General features: G+C 44.0%; 1 protein-coding gene across 1 annotated transcript; it reads left to right on the forward strand.

Moving 5' to 3' along the window:
• The first annotated feature begins 940 nt into the window (after positions 1-940).
• LOC149348715 (uncharacterized) lies at positions 941-15996 on the forward strand. The gene is made up of 5 exons (XM_089541832.1): positions 941-956; positions 7757-7774; positions 9180-9238; positions 9518-9589; positions 15769-15996. Exons 1-5 carry the CDS (start codon positions 941-943, stop codon positions 15994-15996), a joined length of 393 nt encoding a protein of 130 aa, XP_089397958.1.
• The last annotated feature ends 2775 nt before the right edge of the window (positions 15997-18771 follow it).

Here is an 18771-nt window from a genome sequence, read left to right on the forward strand (position 1 = left end):
GGCGCACCGCAGAAGGTGGCAGATAAACGAATGATTGGTTGCTCGGGAAGATCAACCTGGCCCGCACAAGGCTTACCGAACGTAGCACCTGCCATCGCAGGGCAGTGGCGCATCGCTTAACCACTGCACCACTGCGATAGAAAGAGTGTGAGGACTCCCAGGCATTTATGAGTGTAAATTACAGAGTGACCTTCAGCATATATGGGAATTAAGCTATAACACTATCGCGCCATACCCCTAAAGTGGAGCTTAAGCGTTGCCTCCAATTTTTTTACTGTGTTCGTTTTCAACCTTCTACCGCCCGCAGTCTTAGCTTACTGTTGAAGCTTCTGAAAACATAAGAAATAACTGGCAGGGCATAATGAAACACGCACACATACTGTGTCAGAAAAAAAATTGTGTTTATCGAAGGCTGCTTAGCGAAAATATTCTCCTTTGGAGTTCCTGTTTGTGCTCCTGCCTCACACGTCTACACTCCATTGTATGCACATACACTAACCACCGTTTTTCTTCTGTTGTGATGCGAATCCAACGAGACATTTCTGGCTCTGAAATGTCCTCGTGTCATGCTAGCGATCATTCATCGTTCACAATTTTTTGTCAATATGAGACCACCCGTCTACAGGCCTCATTTAGCAAGTGTTTTTAACAAAAAATTATGAGAGAAGCCCTCTGTCCAGATAATACTTGTCATGTGTGCTTCTTCTTCTTGTCCCTGTCTTTTAATTGCGCTTTGCTAAGTTAAGATAATACTATGAACAGTAAATGATTTTCTCTCAGAAAAAATGGCAACAAAGATTAAATCCGAGGTGTAAGATCAGAAAAATACTGTATCAACTTTTACGTCTGTGGAAGACCGGACATCAAAAGAATAGACATATTTTGCATATTCCCATTTTATAAAGATAAATATTTTTCCTTCCTTTCAGGCACAACCACCATGAAGACAACCACAAGTAAGTTCTCGACAGTATTCATTTTCAGCTGTCCTCGAGCGCCATTTATTATTACTGAATACGGCGACCTAATATATTAGCGCTATTGACTGTATCTAATGGGCTGTTGGGGAAGTGAACAAATAAAACTTCGAAAGAACGCCCAGACTACATTTTTATTGTCTCTTTTGGCTTCCTAATGTTGCATTTACCGCAAGTTTTGTGAGTCGCATCAAACCATCTTCCAAAACATCATGCATTGGGTTTTCCTTGCAGCAAATGTCTGTCGAGCCTACGCTGTTCTGCAAAAGTTATCTGTTGTAAATATGAGGAACATTTGTTACCGAAGTTAGCAGCCGGGTATCCCTGGCTGAGTCAGCGAGGTATTCAAGGTGCAGCTTTTACTATATATATTCTGTACCCGGTTCCATCGGGGGACTAAAATAATATAATTGCTATTATTAGTATTATTCAATTTTCTTTCATTAATTTATTCTCCTACTTTTCGGGGTATTTACAGTTCTTCTTCGCAATTTCTCAGCCGCTCCCTCATCTCTTAAGCTTATACTCTATAAAACACTTATACGTCCTAAACTAGAATACGCAGCATCAATATGGGACCCTACACATGATAACCTTGTATATTCCTTGGAACTAGTCCAAAATAATTCCGTTCGCTTCATTCTTTCAAATTACAACCGTACGGCAAGCATCACAGCCATGAAATCTAACGTGTCACTCCCACCGTTACAATCTCGCCGTAAAGTTGGTCGCCTAACACTATTTCACAAGCTATATCATCACGTTACGCTTCACGACTATTTCATATCACCCCCAGAATACATTTCACGTCGCATCGATCACCGCCACAAGGTTGGCATCCCAACATGCCACACCAAATCTTCTTTTCACTCATATCTTCCTCGCACATCTGTGGAATGGAACCGCCTTCCCCCCGATATTGCAGCCATTGCAGATAACAAAACCTTTCACGACGCAATAGCTAACATTGTTTATTCTGAAAGAAGTTGATTCATGTGTAATATCTGTTTCTACTGTGTTATGTACATTGATTTTATGTTATTTACGCTTTGTGAATGTTGTTTGTTTTAATTTGGAGAAAATTTATTCTGTACTACCTGTTTTCACTGTATTGTATTCATTGTTCTTTATCCTAATTAACCCACTCCCCTCTGTAATGCCTATGGCCCTGAGGGTACAATAAATAAATAAATAAATAAATAAATGCTCTAAACAAATTTATTTTTTTTTCGGCTGAGGATAATTACTACTAGTATTCTTATTATTCTTGATTTTCATCGTAGTTCCCTAGCACGTCGGTTATCCTCGGTGTTCGTTGGTGCGCATGCGTGCGGTGTTTTCTGGCTGCCGCTCAACGGAAAGTTGTATGTCTCGCCCCCCTTCTCGTCATAGTCGCTACTGGCTTGTTTCCGCGGGGCAGATACACACGCTTTCAATAGTCACGGTGGCTGCTACGGGGCTTAGGTAGCGGCCACAACTTTTCGTCCGATGAGCGCGCCCACCGCTTCATTCCTTCGAGAGTTCCCGAGCAGGTCGGATAGCCGCGGTTATCGTTGGGGTGCGTGCGTGCTCTGCTTGCTGGCTGCCTCTCAAAGGAAAAGTGCCTGTATCGCTCCCCTGCTCGTCATAGTAGTTTCTACTCGTTGCTTTCTGCGAGGCGTCAACACATGCTGGTGGTTTCAACGACGGTTGCGGCGGGTGTCCAGAATCTCCTGCTATTCTTCCGGTGAGCGACGCTGGCTGAGTTTGTTTTAGCAAGGCTTCCATGGATGAACCGTTTCCCGGACTGATCTGCTATTAGTTTTGTTGGCATTTTTCTGCGGTAGAATTCCAATCCATTGTAGCGGTTGTTCTTGTTTTTCCTGTCACAATGGCAAATTATGATAATTGGATTGCTGGTCAAAACCCTCTTCCTGCTGATGGAAAACTCATGTCATGTGAGGACTGCCAATTTTCATATCATCGCGAAGAGTAATGCTCTTGAATAGCCGTTCACACGTTTACTACCATGGGCCAAACAAACAGAGAAGTTTGGGTACGCAAAACTTGTCGAGCTAACAAAAGGATAATCAATAGCGTTACTGAGACTACTGATGAAGACTGTGGGCCAGAGCCCTCACAGCTGAATGAGCTTAGCGAAATCACGAAAAGTATAGAATCGCTGCCGGTTTTTTTATAAGAAAGTTGATTCTCTCCCACTGATGCAGGGAGAGTTCACGGTGGTCTCTAAATCATACCGGCAGCTCGAATTATCGGTGTGGTTTCTATCTGAGAAGTGCGATTCCATTTTGACACATCAGCAGGATAGTGAAGAACTTCAACTGCCTCAAGGAGCTGAACTGGAAGCTTTGAAAGCACCTGGGTTTGCTCAGTTAGCTTTAATACAGACACTTGAGGAAAATCAAAATGAAATCGAACAATACAGCAGAAGATTGTATCTTGAGATTCATGGTTTGCTTGAGAAGAACAGTGAAAACTTGACACAAACACTACTGCAACTAGGCATCGAAACCGGAATTGGCTGGGATTTTTTTCTGACATCGCGGCTGCCCATCGCTTAAAACCTGAAACTGATGGTACACCAGTGGTTCTAGTGCGCTTCACTTCAGCAGCCTGGAAAAAAAAATGGTTAGACGCTCGCAGTAAGTTCAAGCAGTCCGTGAAGATTAATCGCTTCCAAAGATCTTTTTCAATAAACTTGACTAAGGCTTACCGCGACCTTTTTTGGAAAGCAGGCCGAAGACAAAGGCCGAGTGTTATCAGTTGTGTTGGGTGAAGGGAAGGAAAATTTTCGCGAGAAAAACGAAAAACAGCATCTCTTTTTCGAATCGGTAAACGAGCAGATCTGGAAAACATGTTTTACCCATTGGCCCTTTTCGTTCTATGAACAACCAATTTTATTTCATTTAAAGAATTCCGATACAACACGTGTCGTTGTTTCACGGTTGGGAAAAGTTTTTTATCGATGAATCTGCAGCTTGCTTTGTGACGTGTTTGTAATAACTGAAATTAGTGTTTTTCGGTCTTGCCTTGATGCATTCACCTTGCAGAGATTTTCGGCCCATTCTGTTGCACGAAACGTACGTCGTGGGGGACGTATTGGTGTTTTCGTGAATGAAAACTGTTGTTACCCCTGTAGATGCATCTTTTCAGCATGCTGAGTCTCTAATGGTCAAAGTCTGTAAAGGGTCATTTTCTGTGTATCGTTTATCTCTTTAGTCACGGCCTACCTCCACCCTTTCACGGTTACTTATTGTGCTTGAAAAAACCTTGCTGGGTTGGACTGCCGTGGACAAGTTCTCTTTGACTGGGGACCTTAATATCAGCATTTTACGCCCTCCGAAAGTGTCTGTAAATGGTTACCTATCGAAGTGTCTGCTTATAGTCTAGAATGTGCAATTGGAGTTTCTACTAAAGTGGATCTAGTTAAGTAATTGACTAGTGCAGTCATGCCATGATCACACAGCAGTCAGGGCTCCTGAATCCTCATTTCGGTCATGTGCGATTTTACAAAGGTTCGTCGCCCACCATTTCGTCGCATGCCGTCTTGCTTTACAGAACGCGTCTTGAACTACCTATACGCTATTTTCTTCTGGCTGGTGCATATGTATTTCCCATAGCCAATGAATCCAAGCTCGACTGATAATCTTATAGCTTCGTTTGATTGGGCATCTTTAGTTAAGGATATTTGAACGGGCACAGTCTATGAAAAAATTTGTATGCAGCTGAGAAACTTTGAACTATAATCCACTCGATTGGTAACTAAAACAGTCAGAAAGGGCCACTGCAGGATGTGGCCGGAAATTCTTAATGGAATTCCGTATCAAGATAGTTTGTGTAAACGGTGCAAAAGAAGTCCTAGAAACCTATCTCTGCGTTTGGAATACAGGTCGGCAAGAAACAGATTTGTCACCATTTTGCGTGGCGCAAGGCCCCGTTACTTTCTTTTATCAGTTTCAGCAATCTTCAGATTATGTGACCAAAACTTGTTCTGTGATAAATATTCGCAGAGGTGTGAATTCTAATGTTCTATTCGTCAGCCTCCGCCAGCAGCAGATGCTTTCAAAAGGTACTTTGTAAAAGCGTCGCAAAGGGCTGTTACTCCATCTACTAGCTCTAGTTCGTTAATGCGATCCATACCTGCGTCAGCTTTCCTTCATAGGGTCTCAAAATGTGAATTTGAATAGATGCTTTTCAGTTTCCGTCCTAGCAAGCCCACTGGATAAGATGGAATACCCTTACACATCTCTCGGAGGAACTTTAATGCTCTGTGAGATATCCTTTGCATGCTGAACGGTTTCTCGGAAAGTGACGAAATTCCTGAACGGCTGAAAACTGCAGTTGTTTTACCCCTACACTAGTAGGAAATAAAAATAAGATTGAAATCTACCCGTCAATTTCTGTCTTACCTGTAATTCCCCAGGTCCTTGAAAAATTTCTTTTCTTCACTATGTGTTTTCTTTACAAATTTTCTGTCCTGAATGGCCACCAGTTTGGGTTTCTCTGGGCGTAGTACTGTGGCTCTTCTTGGGGAGCTATCGGATGAACTCTTTTCAGCGTTTGATCATAATCTTTTTGCATGTGCTCACGTCATATATATAGCGAAAACATTTGACTCCCTGAACCATCAAATCTTGTTAAGAAAGCTTTAATGGTTAGAATCCCGTGGGCCTTTTTACCACATTCTCGGAAACTACCTCAACAGTCGTTATCAAGAGGTCGCTACCGATGATAAGGGCGTTTTCAGTTGCAAGTTGCCGCTGAATACCGGTGTACCTTAGGAGCCAATTGTATCTCCAATGCTGTTTAATATTTCTGTCAATGACTTCCCTTTGGCCGTTTCTAAACGTTTGGTGTGTCAATATGCTGTTGACACAGTGTTACTAACCAAGCATTTTCTACAAAATGGTCTCTGGTATGTTGCAAAATGACATTGGCAGTGCAATGTGCTAGTTTTCTGGTGATGGAATTGCTGTCAACATCCAAAAAACACAGCTCGTCTGTTTTCGTTCCCCACTAAAGACAACTGTTATTGACATTCCTATTTACTTACTTATTTCAAACTGTGTGTCTCCTAAATATTCACCTATTGCCTATGTGGAATGTATTAAATATCGAGGAGTGTCTTTCGGCAGTAGCTTAATCTGGCATCACCACTTATCTCATCTTTGTTCTAAATAGAGGTCAGTGGCATGGTTGTTGTTTTATATAAAAAGTTTTGTTCCTTTTACTGTGCAAAGAGCATTTGTACAGCTATTGAGGTATAGTGTGTTTATCTTTGTATTTTGCTCGGATCGTTCGATATGCACGATTGACCGCATTCCCAAAAAATATTCTTAAAAACGTTGCTTATAACACACTTATTTTGTCAACCGCAAATATATTTCATGGACTAGGGCTCCCGAAATTCAAATCGTTGTTCATTGACGCAGTTGTCGTTAAGCATTATTGGTATAGTGAATTTAAACAGACTACCCCCCGACGAGAAAACTACCCCGACGAGACAAATTAAAAAATGTAACCGTTACGTTGTTCCTCGTTCAACTACGAGGTACGGTGCGGCCAGGCGATGCGCTTATGTTCCGGATACTCTTAGCAACCTGCCGGATGAAATCATTACGGCTAATTCCAAAGGAAAGCCGAGAGAATTACTGAACAATTAATGGTAGAGTTAGTTTTAGGATTAATGCAGTTTCTTTCTCCGGGAGAATTCTGCACCTTTATGTCCTTTTTAGTTTTGTTTGCATCGATAAACTGATTATTAGTGTGCTTTTCTTTTTTTTGTCTATACTCATGATTCATGCTTTGCATGCCATGTATGTTTTAGGCATGGTCATGCAAGACATGCAATGGCTTAGATCGGTTTGTCTCGCATGTATTTCAATTAACGGTGACAAAATAAATTATTATTATTGTTATTATTCAATTTCCTTTCATATTTATGTTTCTTTTAAGGGCATTTAGAAAATAAACGCTGGAACATAAATATTTTGTGTGCTGTGGCAAAATCGTAGGTTCCGTGCGCTGTCCACAAATTTATCCTCCGTAAACCGATGTTTCTTAGCTTCAGCGGAGCACTACAGTCAGCAAAATAATGAAAAAAAAACCTTGCATTTCTTCCTGTATAGCATATGAATGCTCATCACCACAAATAAATAATTTTGCTTTCAGGCACAAAGCGTGCTAAGCGAACCAAACGTAAGTGCCTGCCACACCTTCTTTTCATTTGTGTGTTGAACTTCCATTATCATTTTAAGTACCGGCGTTGCATCCGAATTTTCTTCTTACTGATGCATATATGTCGCTATTGTTTAGTGCCAAACAAGCAAATTAACAAGCAGGAGCGTGTGTAATATAGCTAAGTGGCCCTAGAGAGAGAGAGAGGGAAAGGCAGGGATGTTAACCAGAAAGGATTCCGGTTGGCTACCCTGCACAGGGGAAGGGAATGAGGGGAATTAAAGAGGAAAGAGAGAAGTAAAGGGAAATAATCACAATCTGTCAATTAAGACAGTCGCTCTCAAAAAGCGAAAGAGTGCCTTGTAAGCCTTGATGGCAGTTGACTGTTGTGGCCACGGACCGAGGATCTTGGCCTCTGTGAAAGGGCGATTTTGCCTTTACGCTGGTGACCTGGTCATTGTCGATGTTAAAATTTCTGACATAACGCTCACCAACTCGCAGCACTGACTGCATAATTCAAAACTGTGTTCCAATTACTTTTATTATTATAACACATGCGAATCTCCACTTCTAATTTATCTCCTAATGTTTTTTTTTCACAGGCAAGCTCCCAAAGCACGGTAAGTTGTTAGGATATTTATTTATATATATTTTCAGATTTTATATTTCCATCAAAATTTATGACATTTATTTATTTATTTACTTATGTGGCCAAGTTGAGGCCGTTATCGAACAAAAAAAGCGCGTTAGAAAGTTGGTTAGAAACTGGTTAGAAAGTTGCGGTTAGATACTTCCGTGCAGATTGAGCGAGTGACCGCCAGTTAGAGTAATTTGCGAGTGCACCTGATGGGTCAGTTGGAGAGACATGGGTGAGGCCTTTGCCTAGCAGTCGACGTCTTCAGGCTGATGATGATGATGATGACGGTATCGTTTCACTGCGTCGTCAAAGTACCGAACCAGGACATACTAATAGCAGCGGGAAAGGGGCAGTTGAGGCACAACAAAATATGACAAATAAAATTAGCAGTGGCTTAGCTCAGCTATGCCAGGATATGCGCAGCGAGAGGTGCGCAGTCTCTGTGCGGGTCGGAGGCGAGCTGTGTCGGCGCGCGGCGCCGGCAGCTGTGACGTCACTCGGCGGCTCCTCTCGGTCGGAGGCCAGTGGCGCGGTACGCGGCGCACCAGCTGCGCGGCTGTGACGTCACTCGGCTCCTCGCGCACGCGCACAACTGGTGCCGACGGCCCACAGCAAAACGGCGAGAATGCGGGTAATGTAGCTATCGCTACAAAAATTGTTTTAGCGGAAATTTGTTTCTGCGAATACGCATACTAAATATTGGTTTTTAACGCTTATAATAGCATTTCTGGTGCAGTACAAGCAAGCAGTGCGCAATGGAAAAATATTTTGAACTTGTATTGATACTCGATGTAGCACTCAAGTAGAGGTTTTCATTGCTAAAGAAAACAAACCTCCAAGTATGAAATATGGACTCACTATGAAATAAGAATTAAGATAATGTTCTGTCATTCGCCTGCTAGGAATAACAAGATTTGGGCTCCACTGCTGCGCTCAATTGAACTTTTTTATTTTCGTATACTACCGTTTGATAGTGATAAGCATCCTTATCTTTTCTTGATTTTATTATGTATAACTTCCTATGCATGCATTTCATTTCACACGTACGACATTTGAGAGATTAGCGGCCAAACTCTTACATATATTCGTCGCTGCTTCTGGCCTCATGGCATATCATATGTAATGTTTGGGGGGTACCAACGTGGGCGTATGTGGCATGAGTTGAATAGATTCTCATCAATAATAAAAAACTCTCAATTAGTTTCTTTGAAGGTAGTGGCGTGAAGAGATATGGCTCTTTATAATAGGAGCACACACGTCTTTCAGATTATGGGTTGCTGTTTCTTATGTAAGCTAGAAATAGTTAGCTCAGTTCTTTTAATATTATGTAATTACACAACAACCGAAACCAAATTCACTCTAATGACACTGGGTTATTTATGTTTCAGGATTATCCTGTGACAAAAACGGTTGTTGTCGTCGAGTTCTAGAGTACAAGGGTTACGAGGTGAGTAGGTATTTTTTGCCCCATCTGCATACCGGCGTTGTTCCTACTTATACAAAATCGTTGATCGCATCAGCGGCGCTTACAACTAGTGAAAGACCGAGGCCTCTCAGCTATTTGTAATGAGCCTTGTCTTTCACCGGTGGCTTCTGTATGTTTTAATTCCGTTTTTCGCGAAGAAATTTTCATAGAGCTTACACTTCAACTCCATCTGAAGCTGCAGTTTTACTCCAACAAATGTTACAATTTCTGCTATTGTTTCCTTCCTTCTGTTATTTCCAGTACCCGATCACCTGTCAGACCTACTGCAATGGCTACAAGTACGCAATTCGCGACGGAACACCTTGCCTGAAAGTAAGATCCCGGATGTTGTTATTTTTTATGAATTATTCAAGCATCCTGAAAGACCAGGCACCTATTGCTATAGTACGCTGTTTAACTTGAAAACCCAATGTGTGGCGTTCGTCTCAAACTTGGTTGTAGAACTCTGTTTCGTTGAAGTCTTACATTTAGCTTCTCTTACTCAGAGTTAGAAATCCTGCGCGTTTTTATTCAGATCGGAAGGACAGTTACAATCTAGAAAAAGCTCTAAATGCGCAACATAAATATAGGCCCGATAATATTTCACCAACGTTTTGTGCTTGAAAATGCTAATAGGTGAGGCAATACTTAAAGGGCGACTCCGGCGATTTTTCGGCCATTTTAAGTTAATGGCTGTTTTGTGTTCCTAAGAACCTCCTGTAATGTGTACGATACAAGGTTTTCAAAAGCAACCGTAAAATAATTTTTAAACAACAAAAAACGCAAAACTCGAAACCGAAACCGCAAAACCGAAACCGGGAAGGTGCCTTCGTGCGGTATTGACTGTGACGTCACGAGCGGGTTCGCCGCGCTGTGAAGTCCCCGAAGATATCACAACTACCCTGAGCCGCGCTGTCGACATGACTGAAAGCGCGGAGGACAGCTTTTCCGAGACCAGCGAGTCTTTAGAAGACGACTCATTCGGCGATATTGGACTGGACGAGTCGCCTTTCAGGTATGATCCACCGCCGCGCGAGCCAGCCGAGTCACACCACAGGCCGCGTCACCTGCAGCACGGAGACGGTCTGAACTCGATCTGAACGGTCTGAACTCGGTCTGAAGTGATTACTTGAGTCATTTCTCGTGCATGCATTTGTGACAGAGTCGTCAGAACACAAGTTAATGAGATGCTCCCGCCGACAGCTGTTCGTGTGGCCAGTGCCGGCCGACCCAGCCTGATGAAAGAATCTGCTGCCGGAACGTTGCCGCGGTGCACAACGTCCTTACAGGGGCATGCATCACCAACAGTCCTCTCTGCGAAGCTTTTTCTCGACGGCGAGCTTTTGGAAGTGTGTTCACGCCAGCTACAGTTCTACAATCCAACATACCGCTTCTTCTTGACGGCCGCGCTTCGTTCAGCTGGCCGCTGCGATAGGCGGTTGTACTAGAATAACGTTGGCACAGAATATGCCTTCAAGCGCCAGTTGAACGAAGCCTTAGCGAGTCCAAAGCTCTCTTTAAACTACACGCTGTCTTCATAGCAATCTGGCGCGAAATGTTCTGAGCACAAGCGGGAATGCTTTCTCGGAGACCAGTTTACACGGCGCACAGCTCTCACCAACTTGCCGCGAAGGTTCTTATCGCTAGGAAACCTACGCCAGATCACGCCCGTTGTGACAGATCAAGAATTTGTGCACCCCACAGCACAACAGAAGTTGCCGTGACCCATCACTCTGGCGTACAAATCACATCAGGCACGTTGAGATGGCGCGAAATTGCACAGGTGGTCGAAATAATTCCGGAGAGCTCCACTACGGACCTCTTTCTTCCTTTCTTCTTTCACTCCTCCCTTATGTCGCGGTTCGGGTGTCGATTACTGCGTCATTTACTTTCCTCAAAACCAATTTTCAGTTTTCCCCTGCACTGCCAGCGCTAGCGCGCGCCCAACCAGCTTGACACGCCGCCCCGCCAGTGACGTCACAGAACAGGGTGGCCTGTAGAAGTTGCTCGATCAGTGGGTGCCGCTCGCGTCAGCTCGCGTCGAAGAGCGCTTGTCTTCAAAATTCGCTTGCGGGAAAACTACGCCGGTTTCAGGTGCGACATTTTACATGAGGCATCAGACTATCGTAAAGAATACAGACTTAAAATTTCATTTCAATCGATGCACATCGAGAAATCGCCGGGTTGCCCTTTAAAGGGTCCCTGAAAAGCTCTTTGCCAAGGTTAGCAAAAGCCCACGAGAGATCGGTATTCCATCACTTGTCGCCGCACCGCAAAAATTGTTAAGCGAACTCCATCAACACCGAAGATATCGCGGATTAAAAATTATGTTCCTCCTCTCCCCCACATACCACTCTCAACTCATACACGCGGGGCTCGCTCCGAAAAAAAAAAGAAAAGACGGGCCGATGCTCCGCCCATGCATACGTCAAGCAATGGCGCTCTGCTTGTTTACTTCCGGTGGTCGTAGACACATGTGCGAAAGTGAGTGCGATTCACTGCGGTGCGCTGTTGCGAACGGCGTCGCAACGTCCGATCGCACCTCGTCGCCTGCGTGCAACTTTCTAGATGTCAACGACGAGCCGCGCGCGGCAGACGCAACGACGGGAAGCGGTAGCCAAAGCGCGCGCGGAGAGCGGCAGCGTCATGATGACGTACAGCGCGCTCCTCGGTGCGCTCGGGGCCGCGCCACGCCGGGCCGGCCTGCCAGCCTTGATGCCGGCCGCCGGCGAGTGAAAAACGCGTTAGTATTCTTTGTTCACGTTTATAGCAAGCCCTGGGATAGATGCATGTCAAAAATACATCACTTCTGACGGTCGTTGGCCAATACCGAGCTGATCGTAAAAGTGATGAATGCGATACTGGCAGATTTCATCCCATAGCCGCTTTGGTGCTGCTGCGACGCTTCGCCTGCCGCCTGCTAGCTCCGTTGCTGAAGGCGTCGTGGAAATCGAACATATATTCTATTATGGGACGAGTTCGCAGTAAAGCGATGTGAAGAGTAGGCATTTTAATATAGCGCAAGCGACTTCCGAAGCGCCGTCATCCACGACTTCGATGCGAAACCATTAGGCCTAGCGACGACTAGGGCAGCCTGGGACCAGCGCGCAGTTCGTCGCCCGGCGTTGCCGCAGTCGGTGTCGTTGCCGAAAGATCCACTTTTGAACAGACATGCTGTCGTTGCTCGAATCTAGGAAGCATCATCTCTGGTAGAATGGCTGTTTTGTATTTCCTTGTGCGAACGTCAAGTACGCCGAGCGTGCCGGCCGGCCGACCGGCCTGGATCAGGTCTGCCGGCGTCATAAAAAATGAGCTAAAGAGTGTTCTTGACGTAAATAATAAACCCTAGGCCAAGAAATATGAAAAATGTGTCATTTTTGAGGATCGCTGACCAATACTGAGCTGCTGGTAAAGGTAACAACTGTGATACGAGCAAATTTCTGGCCACAACGCCTTGCAGCTGCCGCTGGCCTGACGTTGGGGTCCGGCTCGCCTGGCGCCCGCTCGCTTCGTGGCTGAAGGCGTCGCGGAAAGTGACCATACTATTACTTTACTGTGAGATGATGCGGTTGACTGTAAAGCGATGTGTAGAGTAAGCCTTTTATTATAGCTCAGGCGACATCCGAAGCGCCGGCCGCTGCGGCTTCGACGCGGAACGAGATATAGGCCTAGCGTCCAAGTTCGCACATGTGTCTCCTGATTGCTGCTCGAACGGCATGGATCCGGAGCTCGAAGCGCGGCTGCGTGCAGCCACCGCTGAGATGGGCTTCGAGCCTTTCAGTACACGCCATACCGAGACCCACAGGGCGACGACAGCAGCGATATATATAATTCTAGTACACTATAGCAGCGACTCGTCGGCGCAGCTAGGAAAATCGCAAAGGCGGGCGCCAAGATTCGACGAGAACACATGCTTTTGTGAGCAGACGGATTTCCTTCTTTACCGGAAGTACCACTTTAATTTCAAGAAATGCGCTGGATTCTTACCTCTGTATACGTGTGTTTTAAAAAATAATAAGCAATCAATAAAATAGTATTTCAAGGAGCATCAGTGCTCAGTTTCAAATAAAATATTGCAAAAATTGCGCGTGACGTCAATTGGCAGAGCCAATGAGAAGGGTCGCCCAGTCCATGGCCAAGGCTGCCCAGTTTACGTCATGTGGTAGGGGCGGGTAAAAACGCGCGGTGAGGTGTCGCCCTAATCAGCTGTGAGCGGCAAGTTTGAAAAATTGTTTGTAAATTATTGGTTCCACGCGCAGCTTTCGGAATCAGACTAGAACACTCGCAGAGACCACCTCTACAGAGTTGTTGCAAAAAAAATATGATTGAAGAAACCATTTCAGGGTCCCTTTAAGCATGACAAGTAGTGGCATATTTAATAAAACAGTCGTTGCGAGCACTCATTCAAAATAGCGAGGTAATCCTGGAAATGCATCACTTACTCGAGATGGAAAGGAAACATGTATGGCGGTCACCACGGAACGAACATAATATCATTTCAATGCGAGATTCCTAAAACTCCAGCCTAAACTATCCCAAAGCGAAAAAATGATGTGCTAAATACTCATTTCGAACATATTAAATTCACATAAAGTTTTGGTTGTTTTATGTCTATACATAAATAGCAAAATGCATTCTTTTGAAGCATGCTACGAGTGCAATTTTCTACATTTTTACAAATATGTCACAAATACAATATTTTCGCTTAATATATTTGTGACACTTTGGAAATACACTGTATTCAGGTAAGCTTGCAGAAGAGTTTCAGGGTGGCTTTTCAGCGTGAGACGGATTTAAGTTGTTGGACAGCGCAGCGAAGCACTGAGTCCGCAGACTCAACGATTTGCTCGATGAAGCTCTCAATGCGATAAGCGTTAAAAGCATCATCTATAAGAAAAAAAATTAGAGACACTTAAGCGCCACCTTGAGGGTATGATATGATAGCGTCTTACATATGCCGAATGTCATTCTCTGCTTTACATTCATAGATCCCTGGGAATCCCCATATACCACTCCTTGCGCAGTGGTGCAGCGGTTAAGCGATGCGCCACTGCCCTGCGATGGCAGGTGCGCCCAGCGGTGGGCCTTGTCGAGCGAGCTTTATATTCCCGGGCGACCAATCATTCATTTAACTGCCCCCTGCAACGGTGCGCAACGTAGTTTGCTCACTATCTAGTGGGCACGTTGTGATGACGTCGCAAGGTCGCGTGACTTAGGCTGCCAACCGGCCTTCTAGGTTGCCCTCTGGGGAGCACCATTTAGTTTGCCTGATATATACCCCCCGAAGAGGTCCCATCTTTGCCGGGGAAGCGCTTGTGAGGCAAAGAACGCGGATTCCTTGATTTTCACAAAAGTGCGGGACTGAGGGCTTTCGGATCTGCGCGGGATCTACAACAGAACTGCTAGTCGCAACTTGCGCCAGGCATCGATCAGGAGTCGAGCTCTCAATTAGCACTACTCCGGGATCTATAAAACTCGGCCGGCCCTACGTGTCAGGGTCCTTTCCGCTGACATGTTCGGACCCACTGCTACTCAAGACGTACATGCCTGCCTAATGCTATCACGTTCTCCACACGCATTCTATATGGTGGTTATCTGCCTGCTAAAGTTATGATAAGCGAAAGAGTGACACAAAATGATCTGTTTTGACTGTTCCTCGAAACGAGATTTCTACACTAGAATGTTCCACGATGGCTTGAAGTGCACTCCAAATTTATTTGCGAGGACTCTTCATTTCTTAAAATTTAAGTTTGCTTTGGAATATTTTGACCTATTTGAAACATGCTCTAGGCACCTTTTAGGTGACATATTTTTTTATAATTTTAGGCATATATTTCCAGTATGTCTTTAAAATATTTTTTTAAGATATATTGTTTTTCATCAGAGAAGTGGGCATGGGATTTTTTCCCTGTGCAAATTTCTCCATATAATGCATCATTATGTCTCACCATACATACCGAATGCACCTGGCAACAGCATACAGGCAGCAGGACATATGCCACGCTCGTGTCACTAACCTGTATGCCTACATGCATGAAAACACCAGCCCCAAACCATGTATTCTGGTGTTAACACCGGACACCTAGTTGATTTCTACGCTCATAAACATCAACCCGGAGGAACCAAACCTTGTCTTCGAGTTTTAACACCAGACACAGACTGGCGGGTTTTTCAAGCCCAAAAACACCAGCCCGGGAACATCAGAACCATGTTTGAATTTCCACCTTGGTGTAACACCACATACTGCCTTGTAGAATTTTTGATTGAGGACCAAGCAAGAATTATCAGGAATCCTTCCATTCATATTTAAACTGCAGTCACCAACTCCAGATGGGTTAAAATTACAATATAAATATCTTACACTATAGTCGCAACGTACTTTCGGTAAGGCAATTACAGGATTACAAAATGCTATAGTGTTGTACGCCAGTGCAAACGTGGCAAACACTAATTTAAGGAGCTGGTCTACTTCTTGTGTTGCTGAATTTCTGTGCACAATTTTTTTTTTCCAGCCGCCCGTTAAAACATCCAGGTCTAGAAGGAAGAACAATAAATGCACAAAAGGCATATGCTCGAAAGGACGTTGTGTCAGCCTTAAATCAAAGGTGACGTGCCGAGTTCCTAAACAAAAGTATGACTACGCTTATTATTATAATGATTATAAACCGAATTACTACGACCCATATGATTACGAAAATGAGTACGGATACGGTTACCAATCCTATAGTGGGTACGAGTAATAACGTTCGAAGTAAACCAGCTTTTGGACAACGCAACGTCCAGTGAAAGCCTGCATTCGTAGATTGTCCAGCCCACCTGGAGCTGCAATAAAATTTTCACTCCTCCGGTTTTGGTCGCCAAATTTTTTCTTTTCTTTCTCTTGCATGGATGCACTATACTAATCGAATAATAGCTCGCCATTTTTCCCGTTTATTTCCCGCTTGAAATTTTCGTCCAGCACTGCAGCTCTCTGCCGGTATTATGATCACTAGCTTTATTTCTTCGCCAAAGTTTGATAAATTGCCTCCTAAAGGAAAGAGAATTGGATCGCTTTCTTTTTTCTCTAAATACGTTTTTTTAAAAAGTAGTGTGATAATTGGGCCTAGTTGGTTGTACATCATGAAGAAACGCGCTGGACTTTTTACGAACAATAAAACCGAACGAAGACACAACACACAGCGACCTGACAATGAGTTTAACACGGTACACAAGTGCCACTTGTGGGACACACAAAAAAATCAAAGGAGAAAGAAAACAGGAGAAAAAAAAAACAACGATTAACACATGCAGGTCTACAGAGCGAAACGAAGTCATCTCGATAGCCTAAGCCATTGCACTTCTTTTTCTGACAGTGACAATGACACCATATTTCCTGCTTAGCAAAGCTAAACCGCCAGCGATATTTTTTTTAAATTTCTGGTGTTTATGAATGGGAGATTAATAGCGCAATTATTTTATAGCTTAAATATAGCTCGGAATGAAGGAGAAAATACAACCACATGTCGCCGGTGAGATCCGAACCCAGGACTTCAGAATTTTATGTCCGGTGCTCTACCAACTGAACTACGGTGACAGCTGTCCAATCTTCTGCTTTCTGAGGCATCTTTTTTTTCTTTCTGACCCTAAAGGCAGAAATTCAGTCGGGTCTAGAAACAGCTGTTGGAAGATTAGCACTAGGTGTCCACGGCAAAACCACGAAAAAAGCTGTACAGGGGGGATATGTGCTGGGCACCGTTCGAAGCACGGGAAGTTCAGGGAAAATATTGTAAGAACGCCTGAGAAAATTTGGCGATAACAGCTTGGCAGCAAATGCACAAGGTAAACCCGGATTAATTCAATAGGAAAGATGCAGATTGTAGAACAATATCGAAACTGGCAAAGGAAGGTAGCAAGGAATAGTTCTACGATAACTCAAGAGGCAGGGTGCAACTCTTTGACCCTAGGTGACGGCGTCTTAAAATGCGACACTGCAAAAATAAATTTAACGAAGAAGACACCTGCATTCTGCGCTAAATCTGTAGACATATCTGCCAATTCTGTAAAAAAGCGTTTTTGAACGGGAACCAGTGTATGAACACAATTTTTATATACTGTAAGATTTCACTATAACAACTAATATACCCGCAGGTCCTCCGTCGGCAGGCTTCAATTTTTTTTTTTTGCTATTGAGCTTTTCGTTGTCGCCCAAGCGTTCCCCATGGGTTTTCTATGGCAGCCTTAACCGCTCGATGCGAGTGATGGAAGCATTCTGAAAGAAAATTTTTGCTACATATCGGCAGAATAGACCATTATCGTCAGTATTTCCTTAAAGATACCTTACAATATTTCAATATTCAAACTTTTTGTCCAAGAATGTTGGACATGTAAACTGGAACATCTTATACTCGAACGTGGGGCTGTCCATCCGGATGTCGATGCAGACACAGTCACTCTCCCTGAGGTCCTAGGGTTTAGAGATAACACTGGTAGCCAACTGGAACGTTCTTCTGGTTAACCTCCCTGCCTTTCCCCAACCATTTTTCTATGTATGGGCATGTGGACGAATCTGCGATTAAAGTTCGCAAAAAACGAATGAAAGATTGGCGCCTCAAAAGCAGAGAGGAGACAATATAGTGCAGGTATAGGATTTAAATTTGTATTTAATGAAAATAGCGAATTAATATACCGATTTATTAAACCGTTAAAAAATATAAAGAAAAAACTGTGCGAGGTGGAAACTTCCACCACGCTCCCATCTTACATAATTCCATCCCTTACGCCGGCGCTAGTACTTCCAGCGCAACGGCTCGAAGCCAAACAAGGGACAAAACACAGCTCTGATTGGCTTCTAGCCGTTACGCTGGACGTACAAGAACCATACCTGACCAACTCGCCCACCAGTTCATGTTCTACGCCGGCTGTACTCCTCTCCCCGAACAGCACAGCTGGCGGTGACCATACACACACAGGCCAACTTAGGGGCTCACTGCGGTATCTAAAGCTAGAGCATGAATAAGATTCGTAAAAAATTTCATTCGACGCAGAGGCCGAAACAACAGTGGGACAGATTTCCCGGCGCACTGAATCGATGGTAGGATCTCCTTCGCAAGCAGCGGGTGAGATTGAAGGATAGAACATCTTACGCAATGGCTTTCCAGGCCTTAGTTCAGCGAAGCCATCACGACGCCTTTAGACAGTCGGCTGGTGAGGAAGCTTTACTAGTAGAAGTTTCACTTGAAATTAACGTTGATCACTTAGCCGCTGTGCTGGCCGACGGCATGAAAAGCAAGCGGAGGGAAATTAGTGAATTGGGGTTTTTATGCTGACAGAGATCGATGCGTTTTGTTATCGCATTTCGTAAAGTCCTTAATTAAGGTTTCTTTCTGAGTATGTGTTTGTTTATTACTCAAAAAAAAATGCCTTTCACTGTCTACACACTGTTTTAATGTATCCCCACTGCATTCCTAATCTCATTGCCTTCCTGTGGTTTCACTTTGCCGAGTATTCCTGGTTTATTTTTGTTTTCTCTCCTTCTT

This window comes from Amblyomma mixtum, chromosome 4, assembly GCF_055824585.1.
Source record: "Amblyomma mixtum isolate Tamu chromosome 4, ASM5582458v1, whole genome shotgun sequence".
Taxonomy (NCBI): Eukaryota; Metazoa; Arthropoda; class Arachnida; order Ixodida; family Ixodidae; genus Amblyomma; species Amblyomma mixtum.

Excerpts from the sequence above, each read along its gene's own strand:
- LOC149348715 (XM_089541832.1), top strand. Across the intron at positions 9,239-9,517 it reads TAGAGTACAAGGGTTACGAG|TACCCGATCACCTGTCAGAC; the intron begins GTGAGTAGGTAT and ends TGTTATTTCCAG. Across the intron at positions 9,590-15,768 it reads ACGGAACACCTTGCCTGAAA|CCGCCCGTTAAAACATCCAG; the intron begins GTAAGATCCCGG and ends TTTTTTTTCCAG.